The 14,661-nt window shown below is 32.4% G+C and overlaps 3 protein-coding genes and 1 pseudogene across 3 annotated transcripts; all 4 read right to left on the bottom strand.

Moving 5' to 3' along the window:
* Window positions 1,700-3,866, bottom strand: LOC104782968. The gene is made up of 7 exons (XM_010508037.2): window positions 3,674-3,866; window positions 3,506-3,592; window positions 3,176-3,409; window positions 2,812-2,976; window positions 2,588-2,641; window positions 2,344-2,490; window positions 1,700-2,249 (listed from the first exon to the last, which is right to left on the bottom strand). Exons 1-7 carry the CDS (start codon window positions 3,827-3,829, stop codon window positions 1,866-1,868), a joined length of 1,227 nt encoding a protein of 408 aa, XP_010506339.1. The 5' UTR covers window positions 3,830-3,866; the 3' UTR covers window positions 1,700-1,865.
* LOC104782967 lies at window positions 4,174-7,610 on the bottom strand. Its single transcript, XM_019244262.1, has 8 exons — window positions 7,598-7,610; window positions 7,272-7,351; window positions 6,205-6,429; window positions 6,002-6,115; window positions 5,863-5,969; window positions 5,716-5,769; window positions 5,375-5,528; window positions 4,174-4,748 (listed from the first exon to the last, which is right to left on the bottom strand). Exons 1-8 carry the CDS (start codon window positions 7,608-7,610, stop codon window positions 4,374-4,376), a joined length of 1,122 nt encoding a protein of 373 aa, XP_019099807.1. The 3' UTR covers window positions 4,174-4,373.
* Window positions 10,473-12,976, bottom strand: LOC104782965. Its single transcript, XM_010508035.1, has 7 exons — window positions 12,776-12,976; window positions 12,590-12,676; window positions 12,303-12,506; window positions 11,835-11,996; window positions 11,682-11,735; window positions 11,323-11,481; window positions 10,473-11,053 (listed from the first exon to the last, which is right to left on the bottom strand). The coding sequence occupies exons 1-7, from the start codon at window positions 12,926-12,928 to the stop codon at window positions 10,682-10,684; spliced, it is 1,191 nt and encodes a 396-aa protein (XP_010506337.1). The 5' UTR covers window positions 12,929-12,976; the 3' UTR covers window positions 10,473-10,681.
* Window positions 13,623-14,661, bottom strand: part of LOC104782964 — a 3,294-nt pseudogene continuing 2,255 nt past the window's right edge.

Here is a 14,661-nt window from a genome sequence, read left to right as displayed (position 1 = left end):
GGTCAATCTAGGGGAAATAAACCAACTGTGCTACTGATACTCAACTGATTTACATGCAAAAACAATCATTTTATTATTTTAGGGGAGTCAGTTGACCCTCCTTCCTTCTACATAGGGATCCGCCACTGAATGTACTTAACATTTTTTATTTTCTTTTTATATATCAAAGTTTTTACTTATCCAATTTCATCATCTTCATTATTTTCTACAGATTTTTTACCTTATTTGTGTATTGAGTTTCTATTAATTCCATTTATCATTTTCAATTTATCATTAATATTGTATATAAAATAGTCTTCAATATTTTGACAAAAAAATAGTCTTCAATAATAGTCTTCAATAGTATTTAATAAAAATGGCCTCTTTAAACGTATCTAATATCTATAGACTATGGTTAACAAAAACGGGTTGTGCCCAATTATCTCTAACCACCTCCACCTAATTAATGCCACCAATCAAAAACATAACAAATATATACCATAAATTAGTTCATGGTGCCATGGTGGTGTCGTTCATAATGTAAGTATTTTAGTTTTAGTGGAAATCTTTAATCATGTGGACCAAATTATATACACATTTCTCACCCAATTCCTAAAATCTTAACAAAAAACTTAGAAAACAAAAAAAAATCCAAAAACTATAGGTATTAGCTTAGAATTTTAAAATTTTGTATGTGTCTAGTTTTTTTAGACGAGTTTAATTATGTATCCTAAATCAAATAATATAAAATGCATATGTTAGAGCCAACAGATTTATTCTATAAAAGTTACCCTATAAAGTTACTACCACCATTCTATGTGATTCTATGTGTACAGTGTGTACAATGTGTACAATGATTTTTTTTTGGCTGGCTCGCTGCTTGACTTTGCGATTTATCCTATTTGTTTTGAGAGTTTTGAGTTGATTCTTATGTGTAGTATGATTCTAGTGTTATTATACTAAACATCATTCTTATTAAAGTCATGAGAGATTTTTGACCAAAAAAAAAAAGAAAAGTCATGGGAGAGCTGCCCATTGACGACGCTCATATGGAATAACCACGTCCCAGAAGAAAATTAGAATCTTAGGTTTGAATGGAAAGGAGTGGTTCCTAAGTTTGTTACGTCAAATTAAAAAATATTTTTTTTACCACCGTTTAAGTAGTATAAAATAGGAAAATTAATTGTAAAAATATTCTAAACTAGGTGAAAGAAATAGGGAAAATTTTGTCATTTGATCATGTTTTGCGTTATCAATATTACTTTGCCATTATATAAACAAACCTTTGATAAATTGTGCAAGAAGTAAATGGATATTCCCACTAGAATGTTATTTATCATTTTTTATCTAACGCTACTAGAGATAATACTTACGTGGGCGATCAATTCTCTAGTTTTCCGTTAAATGTTTTTTTGTTTACGAATAAATGCATGTCAATACACATATATTCAGTAAAACTAACAAAGAAGACTGACACTGACCCATAGAAAATTGTCCGTATTGGTATCCATACTTAAGCGGAGTCAATTCCAGCAAGTCGTATTATTCCACATATTAGAAATTCGATAATTATTATTTATTATGTGCCCAATTAATCGGATAACATATTCTCTGTATTTTTCTTGATTTAAAATGTTATCTAATTAATTTAAGGATCGTGAAATATATATAGAAGAAATCTAATTAAGGCCTATGCATTACTGATGAAGCAAGGAAAAACATTTTGAGGAGTTACATTAGTATATTCAAAAGATTAGAAGTTTAGAATAATTCTCTTCTCAAAATCAAACGCATCGACGGGTACTTCATTTCTCTAGTAAAAATACAAATTAAAGATCTAGTTAACATAATCTCTCACCTTCGGCTAGAGCCAAATTAAAGATGAGTCATAGGCATTGAGGGTTATGTCCAGGTCCGCCATAAAAAATGTAAGTTCCCCACCTTCGGCTAGAGCCAACCTTGAGGTTATAGCATTCGGGCCGAGTAACGATTGCTTCGAGATTTTGGGGAAAGGGTGTGATGGGATTATTAGATTTATCGATGTACTCTATGCTATTGAAATAAGCCGCCTTCTTAAAACCTTCTTCTGCGAAATGGCCACTCCCCATTTGCGGTAGCGTGTGTTCCCGTCTGCCTTCAACATAATGCGCAATTTCACCTCCCCATGCGATCTTCCGTGCTGAATCTGCTAGCTTTGGAACTATGAAGCTCGGCCAGTATCCGACTAGATATGTCTCAAACTTAAGCCACCAAAGTCCGGTATCTTGATCCTAAAACAAATTGTAGTTTATTTAATATTAGAGATGACCCTCTTTGTCAAAAATGTTATACGTTGTGTTTGTTCAGCACTTCTAGATAAAATACCTTCTCGATAGTTAGATGAAAATCATATTGGTCACCATTGTAGGTCGAGATAGTGTTGAAAGCTGCACCAAGAGAAATATATCTGTTCACTTGAACAAAGCCTGGGCAGTCAAGGTTGTAGCAGCCGATCTCTCCGTATGAATCGCTCTATATATGTTTTGTATATTTTTTGTCGAATAATATTAGTAAACCTTCGTCAATGCATGACAATTAAGATTAATAAGAAAAAAGGAAATTAACTTGCCGTCCAATAGGTGAAAAATCTTGGATTATTGTCACCGTCCAAACCATGTAGGATCTATTATATATGAGTATACAGTTATTATCAATTAGTATTGAGTAAAAAAGTCATGAAATTTTGCAACAATGCGACATTATGTCTAATGGAGCCAATCCAACAATATTTTTTAAAAACACACACACACACACAAGAGAAGTGTTAATTAAAAAAAAGAGGACAATATTTACCTGCCAACCAGACTCCAGAGTGTTTAAACCAGTGTCCCAATCTCCACTGGTGACCCATGTTTGAGCCAAACTAAGCTCGCCCGTATTTAAAACATTTGGTTTCCATATACTTATACGGCTTTTGCTGCCATGGAATTCACCATAATCGACGTACACACACGCATGCTACAATAATGTAATACAAAATAATAAAATATCAACCGGTATAAACATTTCATGAAATGAAAGATATTATGTTAGTTGCTTAAGGAGTTAAGGGTAGCTCTTACTAGTTTAACTGAAAAAAATAAGCGTCCAAAAAATTAATTATAAAACCAAGCATATATTAAAATTTTGTCTAGAGTCGGGAGTCGGGACTATGTACCTCATGAACTTCCGTCTGATCACCGTGGAGGTGATAAATAGTTGGAGAAATGGTTGCTGAGCTCTTTCTTCCATAAGTTTCAATGGAATCTGATCTTAACAGATCATCTCTTGTTTTTCTTCTGATGGGAATAGTGTTCTCAGGACATTCACCTTTCGTGCGCCACAATTGAAGTATAACGTCTGTCTTCTTATCTCCAGTCTTGTCCCTTAACGAGTCACTTTTTGGCCTCATCTTCCTCGAGGGAAACAAGAAGTGTTAGCAAAACCTAAAAGTAAATTAATATGAATTCTAGAGAGAAATAAATAATAAGAAACAGTATTACAAAACCTGAATGATGTGGTTTTGAAGTAAAGGATGATCAAAAGCAGGTTGGTGATAGATCCATACACAGTCAATAATATCTCCATCTGGACTCTGTCCAATGTAAAAAAAAAAAAAATTAAAACAAAACACATAAGATCATTTAGGCAAGAAAATATTATTGTGAATATATACATGGACAGATTTAACGGCAGGTTTGTTGAGTTGTTTCAATCGTTGCTCAATTTTCTTCTCATGGATATCGGAAAGTTTGCTCATTCCAGCCAAAGTTCCGACTACAAGTGCTATTGTCACCCAAAAATGGTGAAAACTCACCGTATGATTAAGCATTATTGTTAGTACGTACGTATACCTAAAACTTTTAAAATAATTGTTGGAAGATGATTTGGACATGGTATATCTATATATGTATATAAATGTATATCTGGGTCTTTATATATTTTTCTTTAAAGTAAAGAAAATATCTTTAGAACAATAAAAAAAGAACTTTACAGTTGTTTCTATATAGAAAATAAAAAAAGAAAGCTTTAAAAAAAAAAAAAGCTTTTGTTAGTAATCTTTTTTTTTTAAATTTAATTTTGGCAACCAATAGATATGTAAATTATATTTAAAATATTAAGTCTATTGATTACATATTGTGAAAGGAAAAAGAGAAGTCTTTTTTATCCTTTGAATCATTAAAACCTAAATTAATCACATAGTATATATAAGCTTTTACAGATACACATAATATCAAGGAAAATTAATTACGTACGATGACGTGGATTTTTGTTTACCTTAGATCATGACTATCACACGTTCTTATTCAACTACAGACAGACACGTACATATGTAAAATCTTCGATCGAAAGCTTTGAACACACACAGATCCAAATCAAGGGCAGTTGTCGTTACGACCAGGACCACCAAAAAAGAAATTAACCCCCCAGTCTGTCCCAGCATCTCCTGCCTTAATGTTGTAACATGCATCATGACCAGTTTTTGGATAAAGTCCTAGGGGTTCCTTCATAGTATTGGCTTCATCATATATCTTAAGATTCTTGAAATAGCTTGCTTTCTTGAACCCTTCTTCTGCAAAATGCCCGCTTCCCATCTCGGTGGTCGTGTGTTTCCCATCTGTCATCATATTAACAATTTCACCGCCCCATTGAACTACCGTGGCTCCATCGTTTAGAGAAGTGAACAAGTCGTCAGACCAGTACCCGACGAACTCTTCACCGATCTTTAGCCACCAGTTTTTGTCGTCATACTATAAAATCGGCAGTCCATTAATTTTTCGTTAAGATGAAGATATATAATAACTTAGGGAACGGAGCAACTCATGTTACCTTCTAATATACCCATATATAGTTATGCCGGGTGACCAATAAACTCATATGATGCTTTTATTCATAAATTAAAGAAAAAAAAACATGATATTTTTGATTTTTCTAAAAGCATCTGTAATCCAAGCTTTATGCTACCTCCTATTTTGTACGAAAGTACTGTTTTCGCCTTTTAAAACTATTATTAAAAAAATCAGTTTGCACTATTTTGGTGAATTTATTTGGCGAAATAGATATATTTTGTTGACCGAAGAAAATAAAAGCTAAAGATATATAATAAGATATATATATATATATATATAGGAGATTTACTTATTTAGTAATTAAAAAATAAAGATATATATTCCTTTTGATTATGTTAATTAATACTTTATTTCTTATATCCTTACATAAAAAAAATAATTCGTTTCATACAAAATAATTTAATTTTTATTATTGAATAAAAATAATTTATAATGGTTCACAATTTTTTCATGCAATGGAGTAAATTATATATCTGAAGGATAATCATTCTTTTTTTTTGTTACAGTAGTGTTGTTAAGATTTGTACCTTCCTTATATTCATGGAGAGCTCTTGTTGTTCTCCGTCGTATTCTGACACGGGATTAAATATTGTTCCACCTACAACAAAACGAGTGCTCACCTGAACAAAACCGATCTTGGCACTCCAGATTGTAGCACGAAGGTCCTTGGTATCCATTGTTCTACAATTTCAAAATTTTAGCTAATAATTCAGACCAGGGAATAATATAAAATCTGGTTATATATAGTGTGGTAATATATAGTAATATTTTCCCCCCACAACGTGAAATTTCTCAAATGATTAGCTTGATATATATAGTTAAGGTTTTTTACACACAAAATTAAAATTTCATGGATTTGGGAACTTACCGTCCAGAAAACGAATAATCGAGTATTATAATCATGGTATATTTGTTCACAAACCTACAAATTATGGCAAACAAAGATAGGTGTCAATTAAGTTTTTTTTGCATGTGAGGAAACTAGTTTATTTAGAATGGAGGACTAGGACATGACCTGCCAACCAGCTTCAATGGTGTTAGCATTAGGGCCTTCTCCAGACACAAGCCAAGCCTGAGCAAGGCTGAACTCATTTGAAACTTGAACTTTTGGGTTCCAGATATTTACTGTAAATTCTGTCCCGAAAAACTTTNACAAGCCAAGCCTGAGCCAGGCTGAACTCATTTGAAACTTGAACTTTTGGGTTCCAGATATTTACTGTAAATTCTGTCCCGAAAAACTTTCCCGTCTTTAATTCCATGATTGCATACTAAAACCGGCTCCAGAAAATGGGAAAAAATGTCAGTAACGCCACATGACAGTACTTAACACAAGGACAATTCAAATAAGATGATGTACCTCATGGCCTGCATTTGGACTTTTATATTCAGCAATGCGTCGTCTATGAGTTTTTCTCCTGAAACTCTTCAAAGATTGTGCTCGTAAAATATCTTCCTTCTTTGTTCTTCTTATAGGAACAGTGTTTTCCGGACAATCTCCACTCTTTTGCCACACCTGAATTATAGCCTTTTGTTTTTTCTTGGTGTTCTTAGATTCATCTTCCGTGATAGAACTTGGTCTCATCTACGTGCAAAAAATTTATCGTCTCAACATGATCATGCATATATTGAAGATGTATTGGTTTGTCTGAATTAGTGTCTGTGTGATTCAAGACGTGATACGGGATTGCTGTTGTTTTATGTGTGTGAGAAATTTCTAGAAGGTTTGAGAAGGCAACATTGAAGGACGGTTTAAGGATGAATTGAAGAGGAAAACTACTATTTCGTTGGTTGATTAAATTGGAGTTTTACAAGGAAAAGGAAAATATCAAAAAGGAAAAAGTCTATTTTTTATGAAATTCGAAAATCTTCTCATATGCTGATTAGGAAGTCTTGATGGGTATATAAGGAGGTGTTGGGCACGTCTTAGAGAAGCAAGAGAGCTGAGGCATAAAGATAAATCCTAGGGAGCTTTCTGTGTTTGTGTGCGGCTTAGTTTCGCGGTTTGGTGCTTGTGTTGTTCAAGCTTCTTTGTTCGTCGGTGTGACGTGTGTGTGAAGGTTGCTCAAGAGAGTTGAAGATCTGAAGTCTAGACTCAGGGGGAGTTTAGCCCAAGGTTAGGTTATCTTGTTTGAATCTAGGCTTGGTGTTAGTCTAGTTAAGGGTAGAGATTTATCCTTAAGATTTCATGTTATTGAACGGGGCAGTGAATTAAGAGGGTTGTGCTTGATTTACGCGTTTGCGAATAAGTTGTATTTGCTTTCTTGTTCTAGTGAAATCGAAATCTGGACGTGGTCCCGGGGAGTAGGAAAAACCGAACCTCGTTAACAAAGTTCTTGTGTTCTTTACTTTCTGTAGTTTATTATTGCCCCATCCGCATTTATATATATATATAAACAAAAGGAGGTATCGTAAATGAAGACAAACCTGTATGGTATGGTTTTTAAGTAGAGGATGATCCAAAGCTGGTTGACTAGTTATAGGAACACAATCTATTATATCTCCATCTTCACTCAGTAAGAAAGATTAGAGCACATCAATTTTTTTGCGTGCGAATATTCAAAGCATGGAGTTTATATATATGTATATAATTTACATTTGTATAAGATATACCTTAATGGATTTAAGAGCAGGTTTGTTGAGCCGTCTCAAAAGTCTTTGTACTTGAATTTCCTGGGGATCGGAGAACCCTTCTCCGTAAACACAAGGAGAGGTTATTACCGTTATCATCATCAGAGCTACCGCAAAAGCACCCACTCCCATCATGTTTAATTAAGTAAAATTCCTCTAATATATTAAGATACTACGTACGTACTCTTTTGAGTTTTTGTTTAATTTTTGTTTTTCTATCAGCTACTACTTACTCTTGGAATTTATAGGAGTAGATTGCTCATATATTCTATAAATTAAGAAATAAAATAACATTATTCACGGTGGTTATAATTACATCATGAATGAAGACTGACTTGTGACTTAAGCATCACCACAACCCCTCCTGACTTAAAAATCTATGAAAATTGACTCATGAATTAAGCATCATCACAACCCCTCCTGACTTCTAATCGAAATGAAAATTGGCTCATGACTTTCATCAGTCAAGGCTTAGCTTAGCTTCATCAGAGCAAGAAATTTCTCTTGTTATACCAAGGCTTATTAGCTTCATGTTGTCAATTCATTCCCTTTCATGTGAAGTGCATCTATCGTCATAATGAACGTAACCCGTATAAGATGTATGTATGGCTTCTATTTCCACAGATCCTTGTCGTTGATTAATTCTCAAAATATATATGGCTACTTCTCTTTCTAATATCAAGAATATTCGTTGTGAGGATAATTTGCCGAGCTATCTCATGTAATGCTCCAGTTAGGGTTTAAATTGGCATATACACTCACAGATTTCTAGTAACAATATACTATCTTTGTGATGTTAACAAAACTATACTCTGCAATGGTATCTTAGAAAAACAATTCCCTGTGTACAGTTTAGCAATTAATAGTAACTAGAAAGAAAGAAAAAAAGATTTCTAACATATATTTTTTTAAATTATTAACTCAAAAAGATGTCTCGTTGATATGTTGCTTTATGGGTTATACTAATGTTCCACTATTCATTTGATTCTGATTGTGACAAATTTATAGAGTTTGAACGAGTCTCTATTATGACAAAAAAAAATTGAGTCGTCTCTATTATGACCAGGTAACAGTACTGTTTTCTTTGTGAGGTCAATACTTAAAAATAATAATTTTCTCCCTACATTTTTTTTAGTAATACAGACCCCGAATTCGATTCCTACTGGCCAATATAATTATGGCATATTGTAGGATTTAAAAATATCGATTTTTAGAACGGTGTTCTAGACTTTTCAAACCGAACTTTGTTTTATTTATTATCCGAAGCTAATACATAAACTCTGAAATTAAATTATAATTAAAATGTTTCTTAATCTGTTCATATAATGTGTTAAGACTTAAGACTATATTAAAAAAAACTGTCAGAACGATATTTTTTGTGAAATGGAAGAATTATAGTATAAGTTACTGTAAATGTTTCTTAAGTTTTTTGTAACCTTTGCTATGAAAACGGATTTTTGATTTATGTATTGTAAATAGACTCGTACGTATTTTTAATTATATATAATACTTAAGTGGGCGATCAATTCTGTAGTTTTCCGTTAAATGTTTTTTTGTTTAGGAATAAACTAGGAAATATCCCGTGCTTAAAGTACGGGTCAACAATTTTTAAAAGTTATTGTTATATTTTCTTAAGAAAATTATTATGTTTGAAATAACTGCTCTGTAAATCTGTATATGTTTTTTTGAATACTAATTATTTTAGAATATTATACTATTTTATTTTTTATGTATATTACAGTTTTATATTGTTTGTTTGTTGTATTTGCATTATTATTTTGTGAAATATGAAATAGTAATTTTAATATTATAATTATGAACAAATAAAATTTATTGATTTATTAGCTATATAAATTTAGTTTTATCAACCTGCCAATGTGAAAATTGAAACACACATTTTATTTTCATACATCGAGTAATATATCTTTGTTTTTAAAAATTCAAATCACAACATATGCAGAAAAAAATCTGCATTTTATTAATCATAAGTATTATATGAAACTTTGAAAAAATTTGTAAATAAAATAAAATAAAGATGATAGGAGAATCATAATTTAAAATTTTAAAAAAATCTTCAAAATCTAGTTATTAAAAATAATTATATTAATTACTTGGATATAATATCTTAGTTTTAGAAATTCTGATTTGTTTATATCTTTTAAAAAATATTTTGTAATTTTCGTTTATAATTTATTAGAGAGAGAAAATATTTATTTTTTTAACTAATAATTATATAAAATCATTGGCATGAAAATGTAAAATTAAAGAATAAAATATACTCTACTTGAAAAAAATTTATCCTTATTTTTTTTTAAATCTTAGCAGTTAATTTTTTTTAATTTTTTTCAAGTACAAATTAGTTTTGATTTGAATATATTTCTTTTACTTTTCTAGATTTTTTATATTTGATCTGTCCACGTTTTTATTTTTTAATTAATTATACTTTTTAATTAATTAATTAATTTAAATAAGTTTTTCTAATGGCAATTGAATGTAATTTTTTACACATTTTAATGTTAGTTTCATATTTGTACTTCTCAATTAATATAGTAGGATGCATGTGAACACACATATATTCAGGAAAATTAACAAATTGAAGACTGACACACTGACCCATAGAAAATTGTCCACATATTAGAATTTGGATAATTATTGGACATTTATTATTTATTATGTGTCCAGTAATAATTGGATAAACACATTTTCTCTGTATTTTTCTTGATTTAAAATGTTATTTTAATTTAAGGATCGTGAAATATAGAAGAAATCTATGGCCTATGCATTACTGATGAAGCAAGGACAAACATTTTGAGGAGTTACATTAGTATATTCAAAAGATTAGAAGTTTAGAATAATTCTCTTCTCCAAGAACGTTCAAAACCTTGAATAAGGTTTAGAGAAATTAAGATCACGAAAGATTCAATAGTATCGTGTAGCGTCTATCTGCAGTAAGCAGTAAAGCTATTGAGATTTGGTGTTAGTCGTTCAGATAAGATGAAATATGAACATTAGATTTTTATTCAAACACGAACATGTACAAAAGTCTTATAGGCAGACAAAAGCTTTATATAAGGTGAAGGTTTGATCAAAACTTCCATATTCATATTTTAATATTTCTTTCTCGTTTCTTATTCAAACATGCATTCCTTATTTATATATTAAAGATATTGGAATGCTTAAGAGGGCTTTTTAACACACTCGTTATATCAAGGACAGTTACCGTTTCGACCAGGACCACCAAAGTAGAAATGACTCCCAAAGCTCGTTCCACCATTTCCTGGCTTAACATTGTAACAGTTACCATGAGAAGCCCAAGGCCTAAGTCCTTGTGGTTCCCTCAGAGTATTGGCTCCATCAACTGTCATAAGATTCCTGAAATAACTCGCTTTCTTAAACCCTTCATCAGCAAAATGTCCACTTCCCATATCAGTGTCAGTGTGTCTCCCACTGGTCATCCAGTTTACGATCTCACCACCCCATTGAACTTTCGTAGCTTCATTTCTTAGAGAATTGAACAACTTGTCAGGCCAGTACCCGACAAGTTCGTCACTGATCATTAGCCACCAATTGTCGCCGCTCTGAATAATCAGAAGTCAATTTGGGTTTAGAAACAGATCTAACTTGGGAGGCAACTCAAGTTACCTAGCTCTAGTATATCTCCTGTTGTTAAGCAGTGGCGGGGATCTAAATTCATGTTTTTTTATATATAGTTAAGACATATTAGGGAATAACGAAATAATTTAATGAAATAATAGTTTCAAAAATTAGGTGTAACTCTATAGAATAATAAAAGTTTAGAATAATATGTAACTGTCTTTTTTAGTTGTCTCTAGTTACGTTGGTATACCTTCCAAATAAGCATGGGGAGGCTGTATTGACCTCCGTCGTATTGTGACATGGGAGCTAAGGATCCGCCTACAGTGATACGATTGCTCCTCTGAACAAAACCTGAGCAGGCGTGGTTATAACACCCAGTCGACTCTGACCCTGGTTGATACCCATTCGCCTAAATTTGTGGATACTAAGGAATTTAGAAATTCATATTTTTACAAACAAAAATAATTATGAGTTTTGATTGGTTTTGTGAATTTCAAATACAAAGAAACTTGTCTATTCTATTCAAAATCCGAGAATCTTCAAATAATTAGCTTAGTTAAAATACTGAAGCTAAAAAGGAAACCATTAGAAGTGAATATGGGAACTTACCGTCCAGTAAACAAATAATCTAAGATTATTATCACGGTACATCCCTGGATAAACCTATATATAATTAAATTAGGACAAACAAAGTTTGAGTCAATTGCATATGATGATGAACAAGATGCAATTAGGGATGAAGGACCAAAAGCATTAGAAGACCTGCCAACCAGCTTCAATGGTGTTAATACCACTGTCAGATTCAGACGACAGCCAAGTCTGAGCCAAACTGAATTCTGAGGGAACTTCAACTTCTGGTCTCCACATATTAATTGCAAATTGTGTCCCGTAAAACCTTCCGTCCCCCGAATCCATGATAGCATACTAAACCGGCTCAAAGAAACTAGGAAAAGTGTTAATTAAGCATAGATTGCTTAAAAACGTTTTTACAAAATTAACAGTAAAAATTTCTAATGTAGAATATGCCATGTTACACGATACAATTTTTGTTTCTATCTATTTCAATTATATTCTGTATTTGATCAAAGTATGTACGATAGATATTATTTGTATTTTAGTTATGACAGTAAGTAAAGTTTTGAAGTATAAACTATTTATGGTTCCACCATGGCCAGAAGAGAGAGAGAGTAATTTACACGAGGACAATGCATAAAGCCACAAAGTACGTACCTCATGGCCTCCAGGGGTGCTTTGATGAGTCTTTTTCCCGAAACTCTCGATGGATTTTGCTCGTAAGATTTCTTCTTTCTTTGTTCTTCTTATAGCAACAGTGTTTTCCGGACACTCTCCATTCTTGTGCCACACCTGAGTTATAGCCTTTGCATCTTTCTTGGTGTAATTATGATCACCTTTTGGGATAAAACTCGGTCTCATCTACGTACAGAAACTTCCCGTTTCAACACGATCATGCATAAAAGAAAAAAAGAGACACCATATATAAATAAACGAACGCAAACCTGGATTGTGTGGTTTTTAAGCAAAGGATGATCCAAAGCTGGTTGACTATTAATTGGAACACAATCTATTATATCTCCATCGTCACTCTGTTAAAAAAAATATATTAAGGCCAAGAATTAGTCTAATTGTCCGCAAATTCCCAAAGCATAGAAATATAGACATGCATGTGGAATTGTATAAAACACCTTAATGGACTTAAGTGCAGGTTTGTTAAGTCGCTTCAAAAGCTTTTGTACTTGGCTTTTCTGGTGATCAGGGAGATCTTTTCCATAGACACAAGGAGATATTATCACCGGTATCACCATCAGAGATACTACGAATCCAGCCGTTCCTATCATGGTTGAATATAATCTTTAGCAAAACTTTTAGATAGTACTCGTTGAATATTATTTTTGTATCAACTACACTTTGGCATTTATAGGCGCATATTACTCATATATTCTATAAATTAGTGCTTAAAGACCTTATCATCTTGTCATAAATTTGTAAGTGGTTACAGTAGTAATAACACCATGTAATGGAAATTAGAGAAAATTGACCCAAGACTTAAACATCATCCAATATTGTGATGAAACGCATCATATCTTATATAAATTAAACAATTAGTGCGTAAACCTTATCATTATCGAGTCCCTATACCATGAAAATTTATCAGAACGTGTAATTTGGGGAAGAAAATTGATACGATCAGCTTTTTAAACACAAATTATTAGTGCGCTAAACTTCTTTAATTTGGATATCTTAGTACTAGGTGATTAATCAAGTGTTAGCAATAAAGACTTAAACGAAGAAACCAAATTATAATGGAATTAGCTCGTTGATCGGTGGTTCGAACAGTACAGTCTTTTACATTTTCATTTGGGAGCCAGAAAATCATGTTGTGTTATAGATTTGTCATCGCTAATTCACTCGACTAGTTCCGGAGTCAACACTCCTTTTTCAAGCAATTATTGAAAGTTCTTTGATTTCTTGCGAAATTTTCTATTAAAGTGACAATGAAATTTGAGGAGAAACAAAATTATAACCAGAGGATTCGAACAAACATAAATGTTCTTATTGATCATAAACTGAAGCCTTACACATAGATCAAGATCACTTAACTATAAATTATAGATAGGATGAAACATACATGCAAAGTCTCAAACGCTTTGAACACACAGAACAGATCAAGGGCAATTAACGTTCTGACCAGGACCACCATAGAAGAAATGAAGCCCAAAGGGAGTTCCACTATCTCCTGCTTTAACGGTGTAACATTTACCAGTATCACCAGAGTAAAGGCCTTGCGGTTCTCTCAGAGCATTTGTCCCATCAACTATCATAATATTTTTTATATAGCTCGCTTTCTTAAACCCTTCCTCTGCAAAATGCCCACTTCCCATATCGGTGGTTGTGTGTCTCTCACTGGTTGGCGCATAGATTTCGCCTCCCCATTCAACTTTTGTAGCTCCATCTCCTAGAGAATTGAATAACGAGCCAGGCCAGTACCCCATAACGTCGTTGTCATTTATCTTTAGCCACCAGTTTCCTGTTTTTTGGTCCTGATGATCGCAAATTTCCAGTTTTAGTCAATAAAATTGAGAAAAATACAAACAGATGTAAACTACACGATAAGACCGTTGGTATAACTTTAACTGGTCTTGTGTATTTTATTTTGGTAGAAAATTCCCCTTTTCCTCGTATATAATTTTGTATTTATCTTACGAGTGTGCCGTAATTAAGGTGACTTGTTAAGGTGAAAAATAAATCACGGCATTATTATTACCTTCCAGATAAGTAGGTTGAGATCTAATTGAGATCCGTCGTATTGTGACACGGTACTGTAGGATCCTCCTACAGCGTATTGTTGGTTCGTCTGAACAAAACCACTGCAGATCATATTGTAGCATCCTGTTTTTTGGTATCCATCGCTCTAACATAATATAAGCATGCATGAACTTTCATTAGTAAAAGGGAAAAATATGAAATCTCAAAATAAAACATATTTTGATTTTAGATTCGTATCATTGATCTGTTTTTTTTTTTTTTTTTTTTTTTTTTTTTTTTTTTTTTTTTTTTTTTTTTTTTTTTT

This window comes from Camelina sativa, chromosome 4 (assembly GCF_000633955.1).
Source record: "Camelina sativa cultivar DH55 chromosome 4, Cs, whole genome shotgun sequence".
Taxonomy (NCBI): Eukaryota; Viridiplantae; Streptophyta; class Magnoliopsida; order Brassicales; family Brassicaceae; genus Camelina; species Camelina sativa.
This window is presented reverse-complemented; position numbering and strand designations above follow the sequence as displayed.

Excerpts from the sequence above, each read along its gene's own strand:
- LOC104782968 (XM_010508037.2), bottom strand. The coding sequence starts at position 3,829 with ATGCTTAATCATACGGTGAGTTTTCACCATTTTTGGGTGACAATAGCA. Across the intron at positions 2,491-2,587 it reads GATTTTTCACCTATTGGACG|AGCGATTCATACGGAGAGAT; the intron begins GCAAGTTAATTT and ends AAACATATATAG. Across the intron at positions 2,250-2,343 it reads TTCATCTAACTATCGAGAAG|GATCAAGATACCGGACTTTG; the intron begins GTATTTTATCTA and ends AATTTGTTTTAG.
- LOC104782967 (XM_019244262.1), bottom strand. Across the intron at positions 6,430-7,271 it reads TTAAAAACCATACCATACAG|ATGAGACCAAGTTCTATCAC; the intron begins GTTTGTCTTCAT and ends TTTTGCACGTAG. Across the intron at positions 6,116-6,204 it reads GTCCAAATGCAGGCCATGAG|TATGCAATCATGGAATTAAA; the intron begins GTACATCATCTT and ends AGCCGGTTTTAG.
- LOC104782965 (XM_010508035.1), bottom strand. The coding sequence starts at position 12,928 with ATGATAGGAACGGCTGGATTCGTAGTATCTCTGATGGTGATACCGGTG. Across the intron at positions 12,507-12,589 it reads TTAAAAACCACACAATCCAG|ATGAGACCGAGTTTTATCCC; the intron begins GTTTGCGTTCGT and ends TTCTGTACGTAG. Across the intron at positions 11,736-11,834 it reads CCATTGAAGCTGGTTGGCAG|GTTTATCCAGGGATGTACCG; the intron begins GTCTTCTAATGC and ends AATTATATATAG.